At 50.1% G+C, this 14,334-nt stretch overlaps 2 protein-coding genes across 2 annotated transcripts in view; both read right to left on the bottom strand.

Annotated features, from left to right (window-relative positions):
* LOC128270863 (uncharacterized) overlaps positions 1–1,771 on the bottom strand; it is a 36,269-nt gene extending 34,498 nt beyond the window's left edge. The window contains exon 1 of the mRNA XM_053008288.1: positions 1,655–1,771. The gene's annotated coding sequence lies outside the window, so the exon portion shown is untranslated. The remainder of the gene's footprint in view (positions 1–1,654) is intronic.
* A 2,170-nt stretch (positions 1,772–3,941) lies between these two features.
* LOC128270862 (uncharacterized) lies at positions 3,942–13,895 on the bottom strand. Its single transcript, XM_053008287.1, has one exon. It carries the CDS (start codon positions 13,893–13,895, stop codon positions 3,942–3,944), a length of 9,954 nt encoding a protein of 3,317 aa, XP_052864247.1.
* Between the last annotated feature and the right edge of the window lie 439 nt (positions 13,896–14,334).

Below are 14,334 nucleotides of genomic sequence, written 5' to 3'. Positions count from 1 at the left end.
GCTGTCCGTCCGGCCGCGGTTTTTTTTTGTTGCTCCCGTTGCCGAAGGTGTACCACGCGTAAAAAGCCTACACCGCTTGACGTTTTCCGAAAGTCCGCAAACCCGTCGTGGCGAAGTGTAAGTACATAGACGCGTGTCAGTAAATGGTTCTGGGATCGCTCACGTTGCTCGTGGTCAGATGGTTTCGTGGCCAGTTCCACCCTGCCGCCATTCGACGCAAGTCCTTTGTGGTGGTCCATGATTGTTTTTGTTTGCCACCACTACTCAACATGGGGCGCGCACGTCTGTCCGGAGGGGCAAGTGTGTTCTAAATTCATTGCACTTTTTCAATAAATATTTATTAGCCACCGACGTCGGGGATCGATTGCCTCTGCTACGGGGTGTCTGCTGCCGAGCATCTTTTCTGCGTCGGTCTCCGGTGCGGTCTTTGTTGTCTAGTGTGCACCTATTGCTTTGTCAGCGCTTAAATGAGTTTCACATGCCAGACGAATGATGTGCCATTCCTGTGCTATTTTTCCAGGTTACATTGTCTAGACTGGATCACATCTGAGTGCGTATAACAGGACTTGAAGAAGCAACGGCGCGATATCCAGACTAGACGTCTAGCTAATTGACGGCGTATCTAATCACTCGTCCCTCTGCGAGTGACGTCCGAAACGCGTTTCGGGGTTGTGCCGTGATGTAAATGATACTTTTGGGACGGGTATCGAGTTAGAGTTCGATGACCTTCACCGCGCACGCTGTAGAATGGTTCTCAAGGAGCGGGTGTCAATAAGTTTGCTAGTCCCTTGTCAGCTTGACGGGTTGTAAATCGATACAAAACCATTGAATCGGTCATGATATCGTATTGCTGTGTCGTAAATTGAAGGTTAAAGGAACTTTTCAAACATTAATCTATACTTGATCGGATGGTTCTAAAAGGAAACCGTCGGGTACAAACCTTGTCCCTTTTGCAACAGGACAGAATTAAGTAGAAAGTTAAGCTGTGTGATGCAATATTTTGCTGCTTGGGCATAAGAACGTGGGGTTTCGCTTCTTATCGATCCGTCTCGGCGGGGCCAAATCTAAGTTTAACTATATTGAATATCATGGACAGTGTAACTTAATTCAAATATCGTCAGTTATCCGATGCAAAAAGATAAAATTGTACATCATCAGTCCCCGGAATGATATATTCACGAAATTCGTATACACAGTCACTCAACGGTTTGACAGTTTGTTGCGCAGCGCCTGAGCGCCGCTGTTGCAGCTGAGTTACCAGCTGACAGCTGATTTTGTTGACAGTCAACAAGACCGTTTGCTCCCTCATACCCCCCAACCCCCCACTCTTCCCCCACGCGCAATCAGTACGCGCACAGCGCAACCCAACAATCCATAAGCACGTTGCCTGTACAAAGAAACCAAACCAATACAGACGCAGCCTCGTCGAACCGAAGTGGGCCCGCGTTGCTGTGTGTGCGTTCAGCCGCATACGGAAGCGTGCATGTGTTCGTGTCTGCGAGTGGAACTGTTCGCAGCGTTGAACAAATGATAATAAAAAAACAGGATCTTCTCGCGAAAGCAAAATGGAAATTTTCGACGAATGGGAATAAATGGAATCTGCGTTTCCATTGCAACGCGAAACTACGCAATAGAGTGTAGTGATTGCACTTACCTTGTTGAAATAGATCCGAAGAAACTCGATAGCACGTAGATAATGTTATATAAACCCGTTTTTCAGACACGGAAAGTCTTCTTTCACCAGTTTAATCAACATATTGTCTCAGAGTTTGGAGCTGGCGTTTCGCAGGATGACGAATGTGTAGAGGAAAGGGTTGCCCTACTGCGTCCACTGCCTCCCGTGCGTTCTCGGTCCACTCGTCCTGCAACTCTGCTGACCACCGCAACCAGTCCTTGCCGAGCACTGCCGTACTATCCTGTTCATACACCACACAGTTCGATGTCTGGAGCGACGTTCGAACGCTGTAACTGTGCCTCAACCGAGCCCCTAAAGTTGGCAGCCAGCAACCGAACATGAAATGATTCTTTTATCAGGAAAAAACGTCCACGAAAGTTTCAAGTTGAGTGTGCAAAAAAGTAGAATCTAAAAGCTGGTTGATTGTCGCACCAGTAAACACATACGCGCGCACATGGAACCGTACACACGAACACACTTTCGGATGCGCGACAGAAAGGAATGGTTTCCTGGCAGATTGCACTAGCTCTGTTGCTTGGTCTCCGCCGCTGCAAGCAAATGGAAATGTTTTGCTCCAAAGATTGGCCAGGATGTGGACACCCCTTGGAAAGCAGAGTCCCGTTCTCACACACACGCACGCCTTTCACTCACTGCTCCCCTTTTCTTCACCGAGCTCTCGCTCTGGCTTACTGTGCGGTCCTATCGCGGTTGTCACTCACGCCCTCCTTTTCTCTCGCACGTCAACAGTTTTCCTTTTTCTCGTTTTGCTGGGGCCGTCGTTGTCTCGCACTGGCTGCGTGCCTGCTTTTATCAGGGTCAGTGAAAGAAAAATTGGACTTCACTTTTTTTGCTCTGCCTTTCGGTAGCTGCCTCGTTTCTTTCTTTGCCCCAACCGATGGCGTTTGAGCACTGAAAAATGGTGTCCCGTGGCCAAGGGTTTATGGAACCCCCGCGTTCAGCACACACATCTACTACTTGGGTCCGCTTTGAAAGCCGTTGCACACGACAAAGTCGAAATAAACGAGCTACGAAATTTCGGGGACAACGTATCACTCTTCGCGAAGATTGGCCTGATAACGTTAGCACGGTTTTTTCGCTGGGGTGTGTAGATTCGCACGGAACTAACTACCGAAGCACTGGCGGAGCACGACGACGGCGATGGCGGCGGCGGACAGCTAAGTTTTCCTTGTTTCCCCTCCTCCCTTGCGGATGGACGGCCAAGAAACTGATCGGCGTGGAAATGGTGGTCCGCGTTCTCCCTTCCTTCCTGCCGCTAGTACTATCTGGTGGCTACTTGGTGGCACGAAACAAAACTAAAATCCACGAATTCCCAGGTAGTCTCTGGTGGCCAGGAGGACTGCCGTGCTCCGTTTCGGTGTAAAAAGTTTCGTCGAAACAACCAACCTCAGACGAAATTTGTGTTTATCGAAACGTCAAAAATTGTATGAAGCTTTTATTAATTCGACCGATTTTTGAACCTAACTAAGACACTGCAAACCTAACTTTGATGACGAACCTGACACCCGAACACATCCGAACACGAAAGAGAGAGGAGAGCGGGCGAGAGAGAGACAGCGCCAACAATCGAGTGTCAATTGACAGCTGCGAGATACTGCGCGAACGAGCTCCACTAGCCACAGTGGTGGAAAAATGATAAGGTTCATAAAACAGCAGTGCGTAAAGAAATGCTTTATTTAATAAAAAAATGCATCCTAAACTATTTACACTGCTGGCCAATAAAATAGGTAATTGTGTAAAGCTGGTACAATTTGAACTCTACTCAAACCACTACTAAACCAATGATCACCATACTGATTCTGTACGAGTGTAGAGGTTTGTTCAAAAAGTATCGCGACTTTTCATTTCGAGACGACCAAGCAAAACAGCCCGCGTAGCCCGCGGAAATTGAAAAGTCGCGATACTTTTTGAAAGATTTACCGCATTTTATTGGCCAGGTACTTTTAACTGCCTTCTATTGTAATAAGCGAATTGCTAGAATTTTTCACTTCTTTTAGACTATCTTTATCTTATTTTTAGTACTACTATCTTGTGATATCATTGTAATACCTGTGCATGCAACAGGCTTTGAAAAATGATCAAATGCAATGCAGCTTAAACACTTTTACCTATTTTTCTGGCCAGCAGTGTACATTACTAACGGTATTTTCTATCGCACTTTTTTTTTCTTTCGTGTTTCGTATTTGAACCTCAGGGCCAATGTTTTTTGTGTGTAGAAGGAATTACAATCTTTCGCTCTAGTCACATTTTACCGCAGTAGACGAAACATAAACTTATCCAACGGCATAAGCATACCGGAAGCTGCAAGATTACTGATAGCGGAAGGCAGGAAATCGACTTTTTGCAATGGTTCGCTTCGCAAAGAATGATCGTTGTGCATCGTTGCTACGATGTCCTGCGTTTCCAGCAGCTCCTCTTCTAGCGCCCATATGCGATCTATCAACTCTTGGTACGCCACACGGGACGGGCCGACACTGCCAACAAAAGTGCGAACGTCGTCTTCGATGTCTTCGGCTATGCTTTTGAACCACTCGCACTCAACAGAACTACCTAGCAGCTTAACGTGCCCATCAATCACGCGGTGCAGCCGATGCAGTTGGCGTTTGAGATTCGTTTGCTCGTCCGAGGATACTATTTCAGAGCTATTTGTAGAGAGCACCTTGCCCGTGACCATTGATCCCACGAAGGATACAACACTTCGGGCGATGGCAGGAAGCACTAGCAGCAATGTGAGAGTCCCGTTCACGTGATCAAGATAGTTAACGTGCCCACGGTATGGCGTGAAAATGTACGAACTAGTTGATCCCGAACACGCAACCGATGGATGTCCTTCGTATTCGACGGGATAGCACCAGGAATAGTTGTCCTCGGCAATGGTTGGTTCGGTGTGGTTGTGCGGGAAAATGAACGACACCCCTGGCTGCTCGTAACAGACTATCCTATCGAAGGTATCGCTCGTTCGGATGAAACAGTTTGGAATTACAAAAGATTTCTTACGTTCCGCAGACTCTTCTCTCGAGAAATGTTGTACGTTGGTGTGTGTAGCCTGATAAAAACTGCCATATTTACTCGAACCGCCAAATAAGCCATGGAAAAGCCTGTTAAGCCAATGGAAAACTCTGTCCGTGCCGGAAACCATGAATAATAAATTCTCTTCGGCAGGGAAACCTGTCGCCAATTGGCTTACGTTCGAAAGGGCTGAAGGCAAAGTTGTAGAGCCATAAAACGATATACTACGTCGGTTCTTCTTCAGCAGTGCACCAATCAGTTCTTCCGCTTCGAGGACTTTGTCAATCAATTCCATGGCCCCTTTGGGATTGATTGCAGACCCCAGGTGCATTTCAAGGCGAGATTGAGCTTTTTTGTGCAGATCATTCGATAGTCCGAACCGAACCATGTCTCTCCCCTTGATGTCAGAGTAAATCTTGCGCCATGCTAGCAGCTCCGCTTTTACCATAGTACCTATCGCTTCCAAATTACCCCCGCTACTGGATTCCCTTAGGGCTCTTCCGATCTCCTTTAGTTTCTCGACACGCTTCACAATTTCCGGCACAGCAGCAACCAGGTGCGGCGTTAGGGTCAACCCGAAGCTGGTCCCTTCAACAGCTCCCCACACGGTACCTGGCTTACTCCAGTCCCACTTCCAAAACACCAGGTTTCCATCATTGGCGCGGCTTCCTCCGTACAGTAGAAACCCGCCTGTGACGCCGGTGGTGAGGATCGTGAGGCCTACCCGTTGCATTACGGTCGCCGATTGAAAGATGCTGTGAAGCTTGCCAACTGCATTGAACAGTCCACCACCGGAAATGCTTCCCGCGAAGAGTGCGTTCCATGTACCCGGTTGGGACCAATGCCATTTTCGTGGATCCCAGCTGCTATTGGCCGATGCTATACTAAGATAGCCGAATCCTGCGGTTGTCACTGTCATTACAGCCGTGGCGCCAACCGTGCCGATCGCGCCGGACAATACGGCGAAAGACCCAGCAAAGCCTGCCGGAGCGAAACCACCTATCAGGCCACCGATCAATCCACCCAAGAGAGCTTGTTTGAGGTTCCATTTGGCGGGGTTCCACGAGTTGTTGGCTGCCGCTGCCCCAAGGTACGCTCCGGCGGAAGCTAAGACGACCACGGCCACGATGAACGCAAATTGTCCATCGGGGTCAACGAGCGATATCGGGGAGTTTCCGGTGTACACGTACGGGCTAGCGTACTGCTCCTTGGGATCCATCTGAAAAAAGCGACCCAGTTCTGGGTCGTAGAGTCGAGCATGGAAGTCGTACAGACGCGTCTCCTCGTCCCACTCTTTTCCCGTGTAACGATAGTCCAGTTGCCCGTTAGCATCCTCTCCGTAGCTTCGCAACAACTCCCCGTAACTCAGGTAGTCGTAAGCCGCCACGATCTCACCATTTCGCACCACCAGCCTAACCGATCCTTCGTGGTCGAGCGCAACACTGTAGAACTGATCGTCTCGCAGAAATCCAATCAACCGATCATCGGCGTACAGGAAGATCGTTGCCCGCACTTCCCCGTTGCCCGTGGCATTGTCGCCGTCGTAACGAGCTTCATACTCGATTAGTGGCTTACCCTGCACATCGCGGACGTAGTGTTTCTTACGCAACAGCTTTCCGCTCTGATCGTAGCAGCGCTTTGAAAGTCGCTGGCCTCGTACATTGTAGTCAAAGACGACCCGGCGCCCGTCGGTAAGTGTGATTTCCGTCGCTCGATTCAACAGCGTATCGTAGACGATACGCTCGATACCTTTGTGCAGGGCACGGGTAACGCTACCGTCTTCGTTGTGGTCCATTGGAAATCGAACCTCTAGCTGGTCGTCGGAAGCAAGATCCGTCCGGTAGACGGCGGCAATCTTGTTCGTTCGCTTCACGTATTCGAGTCGGTACCGTCGAAACCCGGTATAAAAGTGTCGATGGTTGCCGTTGCCATCAATTCCGTACGATTGTACGTCGCCCGAATTAAGACCCAACGCGGTGCCATGCTGCCGGTACAGAACTTCAACAATGGCCGGCAGATGCAGGATGTAGTCCTTCAGCAGTGTCCTCAATTCCGGACTGATTGCTTCTAAACCGTTGGTGTCCGTGCCAACAAATCCGTTGTTCAACAGTGTACTCCACAGAGAGTTACAGGTCACGGCATCTGGGTCCACAACCCCATCGCGGTACCACGTGGTGCACAGTTGTCGGAAGACGCTCTCCGTCAGCCTTTTGCCTGTTGCCATCATACGAAGTAGCAAAGCTCCCAACGCAGCCCCATTAGGATGCTGCTGGATGACCGGGTGTAAGAGGGACTTTCCTGGCAATCCGTGGCAATCGATTTCACGGACTGAGCGACAATCGCGGTGTATGAACCCGGCTTCAACGAGACGGTTCCAAACGACCGCTGCTGTCGTTGTGTTCAAACCGTTCACTTTCGCCAACGACGAGCTACGGAGTGGCTCTAGCTGGGCCTCATCCGGGTTCTGGAAATATTTAGCTCTTATCAACTGCCGATGGTTGCCGTAATCGTACATGTGTCCGTAGATTTGTGGGAATCCTCGTTCATTTAGCAGAGACGCCACACGATGTCCGTAAGCTCCAAGGCGGCACAGGGTGGGTAGGTTCAGCTCAAGCGCTGGATAGAGACTTCGCGCCGGTCTGCCACTCGTATCTATCAGGCCGGCAGATTTCAGTGCCCCAAAACATAGCTTCGCTCTTGGGGTAGTTCCGAAGTGGGTTGATTTAAGCTCCAGCAGTCGGGATTCACTGTCGGCGTGCCAGGTGGCATTAAAGCGCGTTGTCTGCACCGTACCGTCTCCTATTGGTAGCCCACCGTAACCGTGACCCGTGTAGTCAATCGATTCAGTCAGGTAAGGATCCATTATCTGCGTTAAGTAGCCCGGCTGGTTGTACGTAAACTTGCGAGAGTACGCATGCGGCGACCCCGGTTGGAGTGTCATCGTTTTGGGGAGCCCTAAGCTATTGTTTTCGATCACAACGTATTTTTCTCCGCTGGCCACATTCACGAGTCCAACAACTTTACCGCGAGCGTCGTAGTCGTAGCGAAGGCGAAAGTTCTTACCACGAACGCTGATGGGGTAATGCAGTTCGTGGATCAGATTGTTGCGATACTTGTACGCAATCGGTAACGAATGGCTAGAGTTAGAGGTCGAGTAGAGAGTGCTCGCGATCAAGTGTTCGTGGTGATCGAATAGCAGCAACTCGGACAGTGTGTGTTCGTTTGTCACTTTTCTGCTGCTTTGCACCCGATGCCGATGCTGTGGCGCAAGATCGGTAGGATTGTGGTTAAACAGCACGGCGTTCGATGATACAGGTAGATCAGAGTCGTTGGGAAGAAGATTCTTGAGATCCGCCAGTCCCAGTTCGATCACACCTTTCTGCGCCAGCTCACCGACGGGTGAGTACGTGAAGTACATTGCTGTGCGTTGCTTCTGACGTACCACAAATCGTAGTAAACCTTCCGGGGTATACAGATACCTTACCGTGCCAGCGTCGGGTGTTCGTTTGGAGCTTACTAAACCACTGGTTCGATCGAACTCATACCGGGTACCCCAGGCATGCTGAAGTTGCAGCTGATCGGAAGAAAACGTTCCTTCCAAGAAAGGGCTCGTCATCGAGTACGTGTCCGCTTCCTCGTGGTACGAAGGTGGTAGCTGCAGAACCAGTCGGCCTTCGGAATCGTACTGGTACGTAGTGAGTCGATGATCGCCGTGATGTGTCCGAACGTAATACGCCATCTTCCGATCTTGCACACTCACCGTAACGGTGACGGCCTGATCTGGGTACCGTTCGTACTCATACCGAAACCCTTTCCCGGCGGGGAACAGATTTTCTAAAAAGTCTATCCGTGTCGGCCTATCGAAGTGTTTGGCAAAAGCACCGCGTGTGGAAAACTGCTTTCCGGGGAACGACTGTACCGTCTTGATGTCGTCCAGGGGGGTGTTTGCGTACACGGTCCGGCTGTAAGCGTATCCTTCACAATCCACATTCAGCTCCGCAACCAATCCTTGCAACCGTTCCGTCTTCCAAAAGTCGGTTTCATTTCGTACGAAGTCGTGTCGATAACCGAAAAGCTCGGGCGCACTCGATGCATCGATCTCGGTCCATTTCGTCTTGATAGCCGGACGGTTTAGCTCGTCATATAGGATCTCTTGAATCACTACCAGCGCAGCACTTTTAAGTTCCACCAGCTGCTTGGGCAGTCCAAAACCGGTGCTATAGATCACACTCACCCCCGCGTCGTACAGCATGATCGCTTCCCAAACGTTTCCTTTCGCACTCTGTATCTCGTATCGCTGGAAACGAATCTCCTCGGCGAAGTTCTCCATTTTGAGTTCCCCGTCAACCCAAACGCTGTAGCGGTCCCGGGTGCAGAAGATTGCTAGTTCGCCTTCCCCAGGAATCCGCACACTGTGATTGCGTTCGCGCAACGATTCAGAGCCCTTCGAAAGTTCCAACGTAAAGCTTCTGGCATCAAATTTCACCGTTACAACACCTGAGTCTATTGCAGCGTATCGAAATCTTAGAACTAATGTTTGCGGTATGTACTTTAACGATCCGGAATAGGAGTTGGAACGCGTAGTCCTCAGAAGCTCCCCAATAGCTGACTTAAACTCAACGCGGCTATTGTGCACTCGTGACCGAAGCGTAAGACTGTCAACCATACCGTTTTCAGTGATGCGACCAACTTCGTTGCCAAAAGCATCGTGCAAATGGTGTGCCAGTAGGCCCGAGCTCAGCAAAGTCGATCGTTTAACCGCCAGTAGATGATCGTAAATGTATACCTCCGTGTTCAGGTGAGCGGGAGTAACTCTCAGGTGATCCACATCCAAAACAAAATCGCTATCGCTTGATACTTGAATCTCGAACCGTGCCGTGCTCTCGGCGAATGCTTCCACGAAGTTCCAACCATCCATCACAAATCGAACCTCTCCGTTAATGGTCTTGCTGTTCTGATGAACCGATAGTGCACTGCCGATCGCATTCGACGCGTTTACCGATCGCAACCAGCACGATACGATCAACGTGCCGACTGGGTTTGTCGGGTGAAAGACGCCACTGAGTGACGATCGATGACCGAGGCGTAAGAAATGATTGCCATCTTCTTCACGCACCGCTCCTTGACTCCAGGTCCATCGTTTGCTAGCTGGTAAAGCAGCATTGAAGTTTCTTTCGTACGGTTCAAACCCGTAGTAGGATACAACGTTCTGCGAGAGCTTGTAGGGACGCAGGTCAGCAATGACGGTTCGTCCATCACGCCCGGTAAGAATACCGTCAAGATCGAGTGGCTTATGTTGCTCATCAGTCAACGTTGATTGGGCCACTACTTTGACGAGCTTTCCATCGGAGCTGAACACCGATTTGGTACTGCGGGTGCTGTTCGCAGCGTCATACTGCTCCTGGAACCAGCCGTACGGAGCGCTTCTACTACCTGGAGTTATCTGCACGTCCGTCATCAAAAAGTCTGTCCCGTACGGTTTGGCTGTGCGTGGATCAAAATCGTAGAAGTAGGACAACTTTCGTTGCCCCGTCTGGCTGTCAAGCAACGTGTGCCGGTAGACTACATTCTGCAGCGTTACTCGGAATGCTTTCATTGATCGCACTAGTAGGGCCTTTCCGTCCCCCGTAGTACTGATGACAGCAAGTTGATTACTGGTAACACTTAACGTTTCATCTGCCGGCAAGTTCGTTTGTCTAGCGCGATCGAAATCGTACAGCTGCACGGTGGATCCATTTCTGTGGGTGGCTAAATACGCAGGATACCTGATCTGCAGCTCACTAGCGTCGCGTGTTTCGGTGTTGAATACAACGGAGCCATCGGGGCCTACTAAATCGAACGTGGCATTTTGATGCGCTCTCATTAGGCGATACTTTGAACCAAGCTCCACCGACACCCGATCGAGAGTGATCTCTGATTGCGGGATTCTCTCCTCGTTCCAAGCCACCCCATCGTAGCGCACCTTGTGGCTGGCCGCAATGATGTAGGCTGCGTTAGTGATTACTCCGAATTTTCCTGGATCAATCGCAAACGGAACCTGGGCAGTCACGTTCCGGTGTAGCTCCGCCAACTCTTCGCTCAATTTGGCGTGCGATTCCTGACGATAGCGTTCCTTTTCTCGTTCGGGAGCGTTCGGTTGATCGCGTATGTCCTCCTCAATTTGTTGTTTAATTTTGTCGATCTCTTCCATTACTTTGCCGGTGTGCTCGAGCACCTTCAGGCGAAACTTGGTGCCTTCCAACCGGTATCCGAACTGGAACACATTTCCCTCAATCTCCGGTGGGTTGAACGTGTACGAGGAAAGGTCTTCGATGAGAAGCTGGATCACTTCTCGCCGTGCCACCCGATGGTTACGATTCAGGTGCAATAAATGAAGCCGACAGTATAACCGAGTGCCTTCCAGAGCGAGCGAGCGAAATACGACGACATTGTGGTACATGCTTAAAGCATCTGGCAGGATCCCTGCTTTCAGATTATCAAGTACTGGTTGAGCGTGCTGGAAGTGATCAAAAACGGCCGAACTGGTCGTGATCAAATCGGAAGCAAGCTCTAGGTCCACCGGCAGCCACTGACCGTTCCCCCGGGTGTGGATCTTCAGCAGCTGATCGTCATATGTTAAGAAACCGTGCGAAAAGTAGAACAACAGAGCAGTCTTCTCGTGAGCGAATGGCTTTTGGGCCTTCCACTTTCCATTCGATCGTTCGATAACCGTAACACGCTGCGACTGAATGGCGAGCAAAAAATCTTGTCCCGATCGTATGGCAGTATCGTGGGGTAGGTTGATATAGCTGGGATCGGCCTGCCAAACGTTTTCCTCGCTACTGAACAGACACAATTCCTGCTCCTTTTCCTGGCCGTGGTATAGTAAGACGGCAAAGTAGGTTTCACCTGTGAATACCTCGTACTGGATGACAGGTCGTTTCCCGAGCGCAGGGATCGGTGAACCCGCAACCGGTATGGTATCGGAACCGAGGAAATCTCGCATACGAACACGAACCTGTCCATGTGCTGTTACATCGCAGACTAGCAGATAGCTCGGACCGTACTCTGCGCGTGGTTGAGAGAACGTCTCAAATCGGTTCATCAGAATGTCGGGATCGATTTGAAGCTGAGTATAGTCGAACTTTGCCATCAATCCATTCGGATAAACGATTTCGTTCATCGTACCTCCGGGACCGCCGTATGCAAACTGTAGCACGGTTTTACCCGCTTGGGTGATTCTTCGCAGGCTAACTTGTCCTTCTACTTCGACATACTGTAGCGACACCGTTTGGCTGTAGCTGGGCGTATTGATTGCGAAACTAGTGAAAAGCGTCTCTCCGAACTGCTGCGAATACGACATCTGGAGCGATGCTCCACCGCTGGTGGTGATCGTGTTCAGTAGCAGGTCACGACTACCAGATTGTTCGCGATAAGTGTAGTGCATCCACTGGTCGCCTTCTCGGTCGTTATGATGGGTCAGATACCATATAGATGGAATCACTTGATCCTTGCGATTACCATACTTCCGTTCATCGAGCACGAAAGGCCAGTCTTCGGATCCAATGTCCCATTTTATAGACGTGTCGGAACCGTACGTGTACACTTGCCCATCGTCGTACACGATCTCCCATTTATTCCCGGTTCGATCGTGCGAAACCATGGTGCGATTGTTGTCTTCGAGTTGAAAGGACGCTCCTTCCGTCGGCGTGAGCAGTGTTGTTGATCCGTCTTTTGACAGATAGTAACGATGGTCTTCTTCGAAGATGCTATCACGACGGTCGACGAATATACAGTCTATTCCTAGGGACCACCCGCGACCCATCGTCCCAGCGCTGTCCGCTTCCCGATAGAAAACGTGCTTCGTGGTGATAATACTTAACAGCTTACCAACGCGAAGCAATGGCAGGGCAAAGTTGAGGTTACCCTCAAATGGATTGATCGGCTCGACCAATACACTCGTGTCCAACTGCTCCGCTAGAGAACCTTCCACGACTGGTCCAACACGAGGGTTGTTGGTAAAAATGGGGTCACTGCTACCCACTTCATCATTGGTGCTTCCGTTTTCACCGATTTCAGGAACGTTCACCGCATTCACCGATCTCGCGGAAGGCAACGCAAAAGACATTAATGTCTTGCCTGCAACGGCCACGACCATGGACTGTGCGCCAACGGGAATTATAGCAACTTTGCGAGCGAAACGTGCATCATCAGGAAGTTCGTAGTTAGTAGAAATCTTCTCGACCCCCGCAGTTGACACTCGATATCCCGCTATGCCCTGCGGTCCGGACAACCACAGTTGATCTTTAGCATCTCCATCACCGTCGATCAAATTAATTGTGCGCCAGTGTTGTTCCGTCCACCCGAATGCGGAAATGCCAAACGATGGATCCTGAAGTGCAGCACGAAAAGTATTTCCAATCCGTTCGTACAGTGTTAATCCTGAGTTGGTGAAATGTAGAAAGTCTTTCTCCGTATCTCCGAGGAAGTGACCGAAAACAATGCACTCCTTATCGGCGTAGGTAAACGGTACATCATCGAAGTGCGCGATGGTTTGAAGCTGATTGTTCTCAGTAAACTTGTGAAGGGTTAATTTAGCTGGAGCAGCACGTTCAATGATAGCAGATTGGTTGCTACCGTCTACTAGGGCCAACTGTAGGTGAGTTGTTTTCTGCTTCCAGGTATCCGGGACTTCCGAAGGCCCACTTAACTGCCACAAAGGTTGGGCGCCACCAGCCAACACGGCACTTTCCACCATCTGCTCCAAGCGCACACTTCCCCGTTTGTTCCGGCTTAGCACACCGATGCGTTCACGGTCGGTGTAAAAGTGGCCCATAAGAAACACAGTCCCGGGCTCGTTCCACCCGTACATTGAATGGTACCATGCAGCGGAGGCGTATACTTGCGGTGTTAGCTCGTTGCCCTCCAGACGATAGAACTGCAACCCATTCCGATTCCTCAGCAACAGCCAACCAGAATCAGTGACGAACAGACTGTGGCGCAAGTCTCGCACCGAGGTTCCATCGAAAAATCTCTCCCGAGACCATTGTAGCCTCCATGGACCGTTCGGCCCTGATTCTAAGCGAAAACAGTACAGCGTTCGTTGATGACGTACCAAGAGTATCTGCTGACCAGATATTTTCACGTGGAACAGATCAACTTCATCACCGAGGGACAATGCTAACAGCTGTTGTGAATTGCTCACTTCTTCCATGTTCTTCACTTCGAAAGTGCGCTTCGCAAGAAGTTCAGACAGTAACTGAACAATCCGGCTCCGGCTAAGCTTACCGATCGGGCGCGATGTTTCCCTATCAATGTTTTGGGTATTCCCCGCGATTTACACTATCTAACGTCATAAGAGCGGCGTCGAACAGCAGTTTATTCACGAATCAAGGGTCAACATGTAGGTCACAAATGTTTCGGATTCGTTTGCGATTGGACAATAATACGCTTTACACTGAAGGCAAGCTGGCGTAGGATTAACTGTGACCAATTTAGACCGACTCGGTGTGAGGTCAATGTTGATTGCAGGCGAAAAGGCGATCTAGGCACTATGGGTAAAAACGATCGACCAGAAAGTGGAAGCTAGAACAGTAACGCGAACTTCGAGTAAAGGGTGCATAACGAATCCGTAACGCATAACGTTTCCTTGA

Source organism: Anopheles cruzii, chromosome 3, assembly GCF_943734635.1.
Source record: "Anopheles cruzii chromosome 3, idAnoCruzAS_RS32_06, whole genome shotgun sequence".
Classification (NCBI taxonomy): Eukaryota; Metazoa; Arthropoda; class Insecta; order Diptera; family Culicidae; genus Anopheles; species Anopheles cruzii.
The sequence above is the reverse complement of the archived record's forward strand: the minus strand, read 5'-3'. Positions and strand labels throughout refer to the sequence as shown.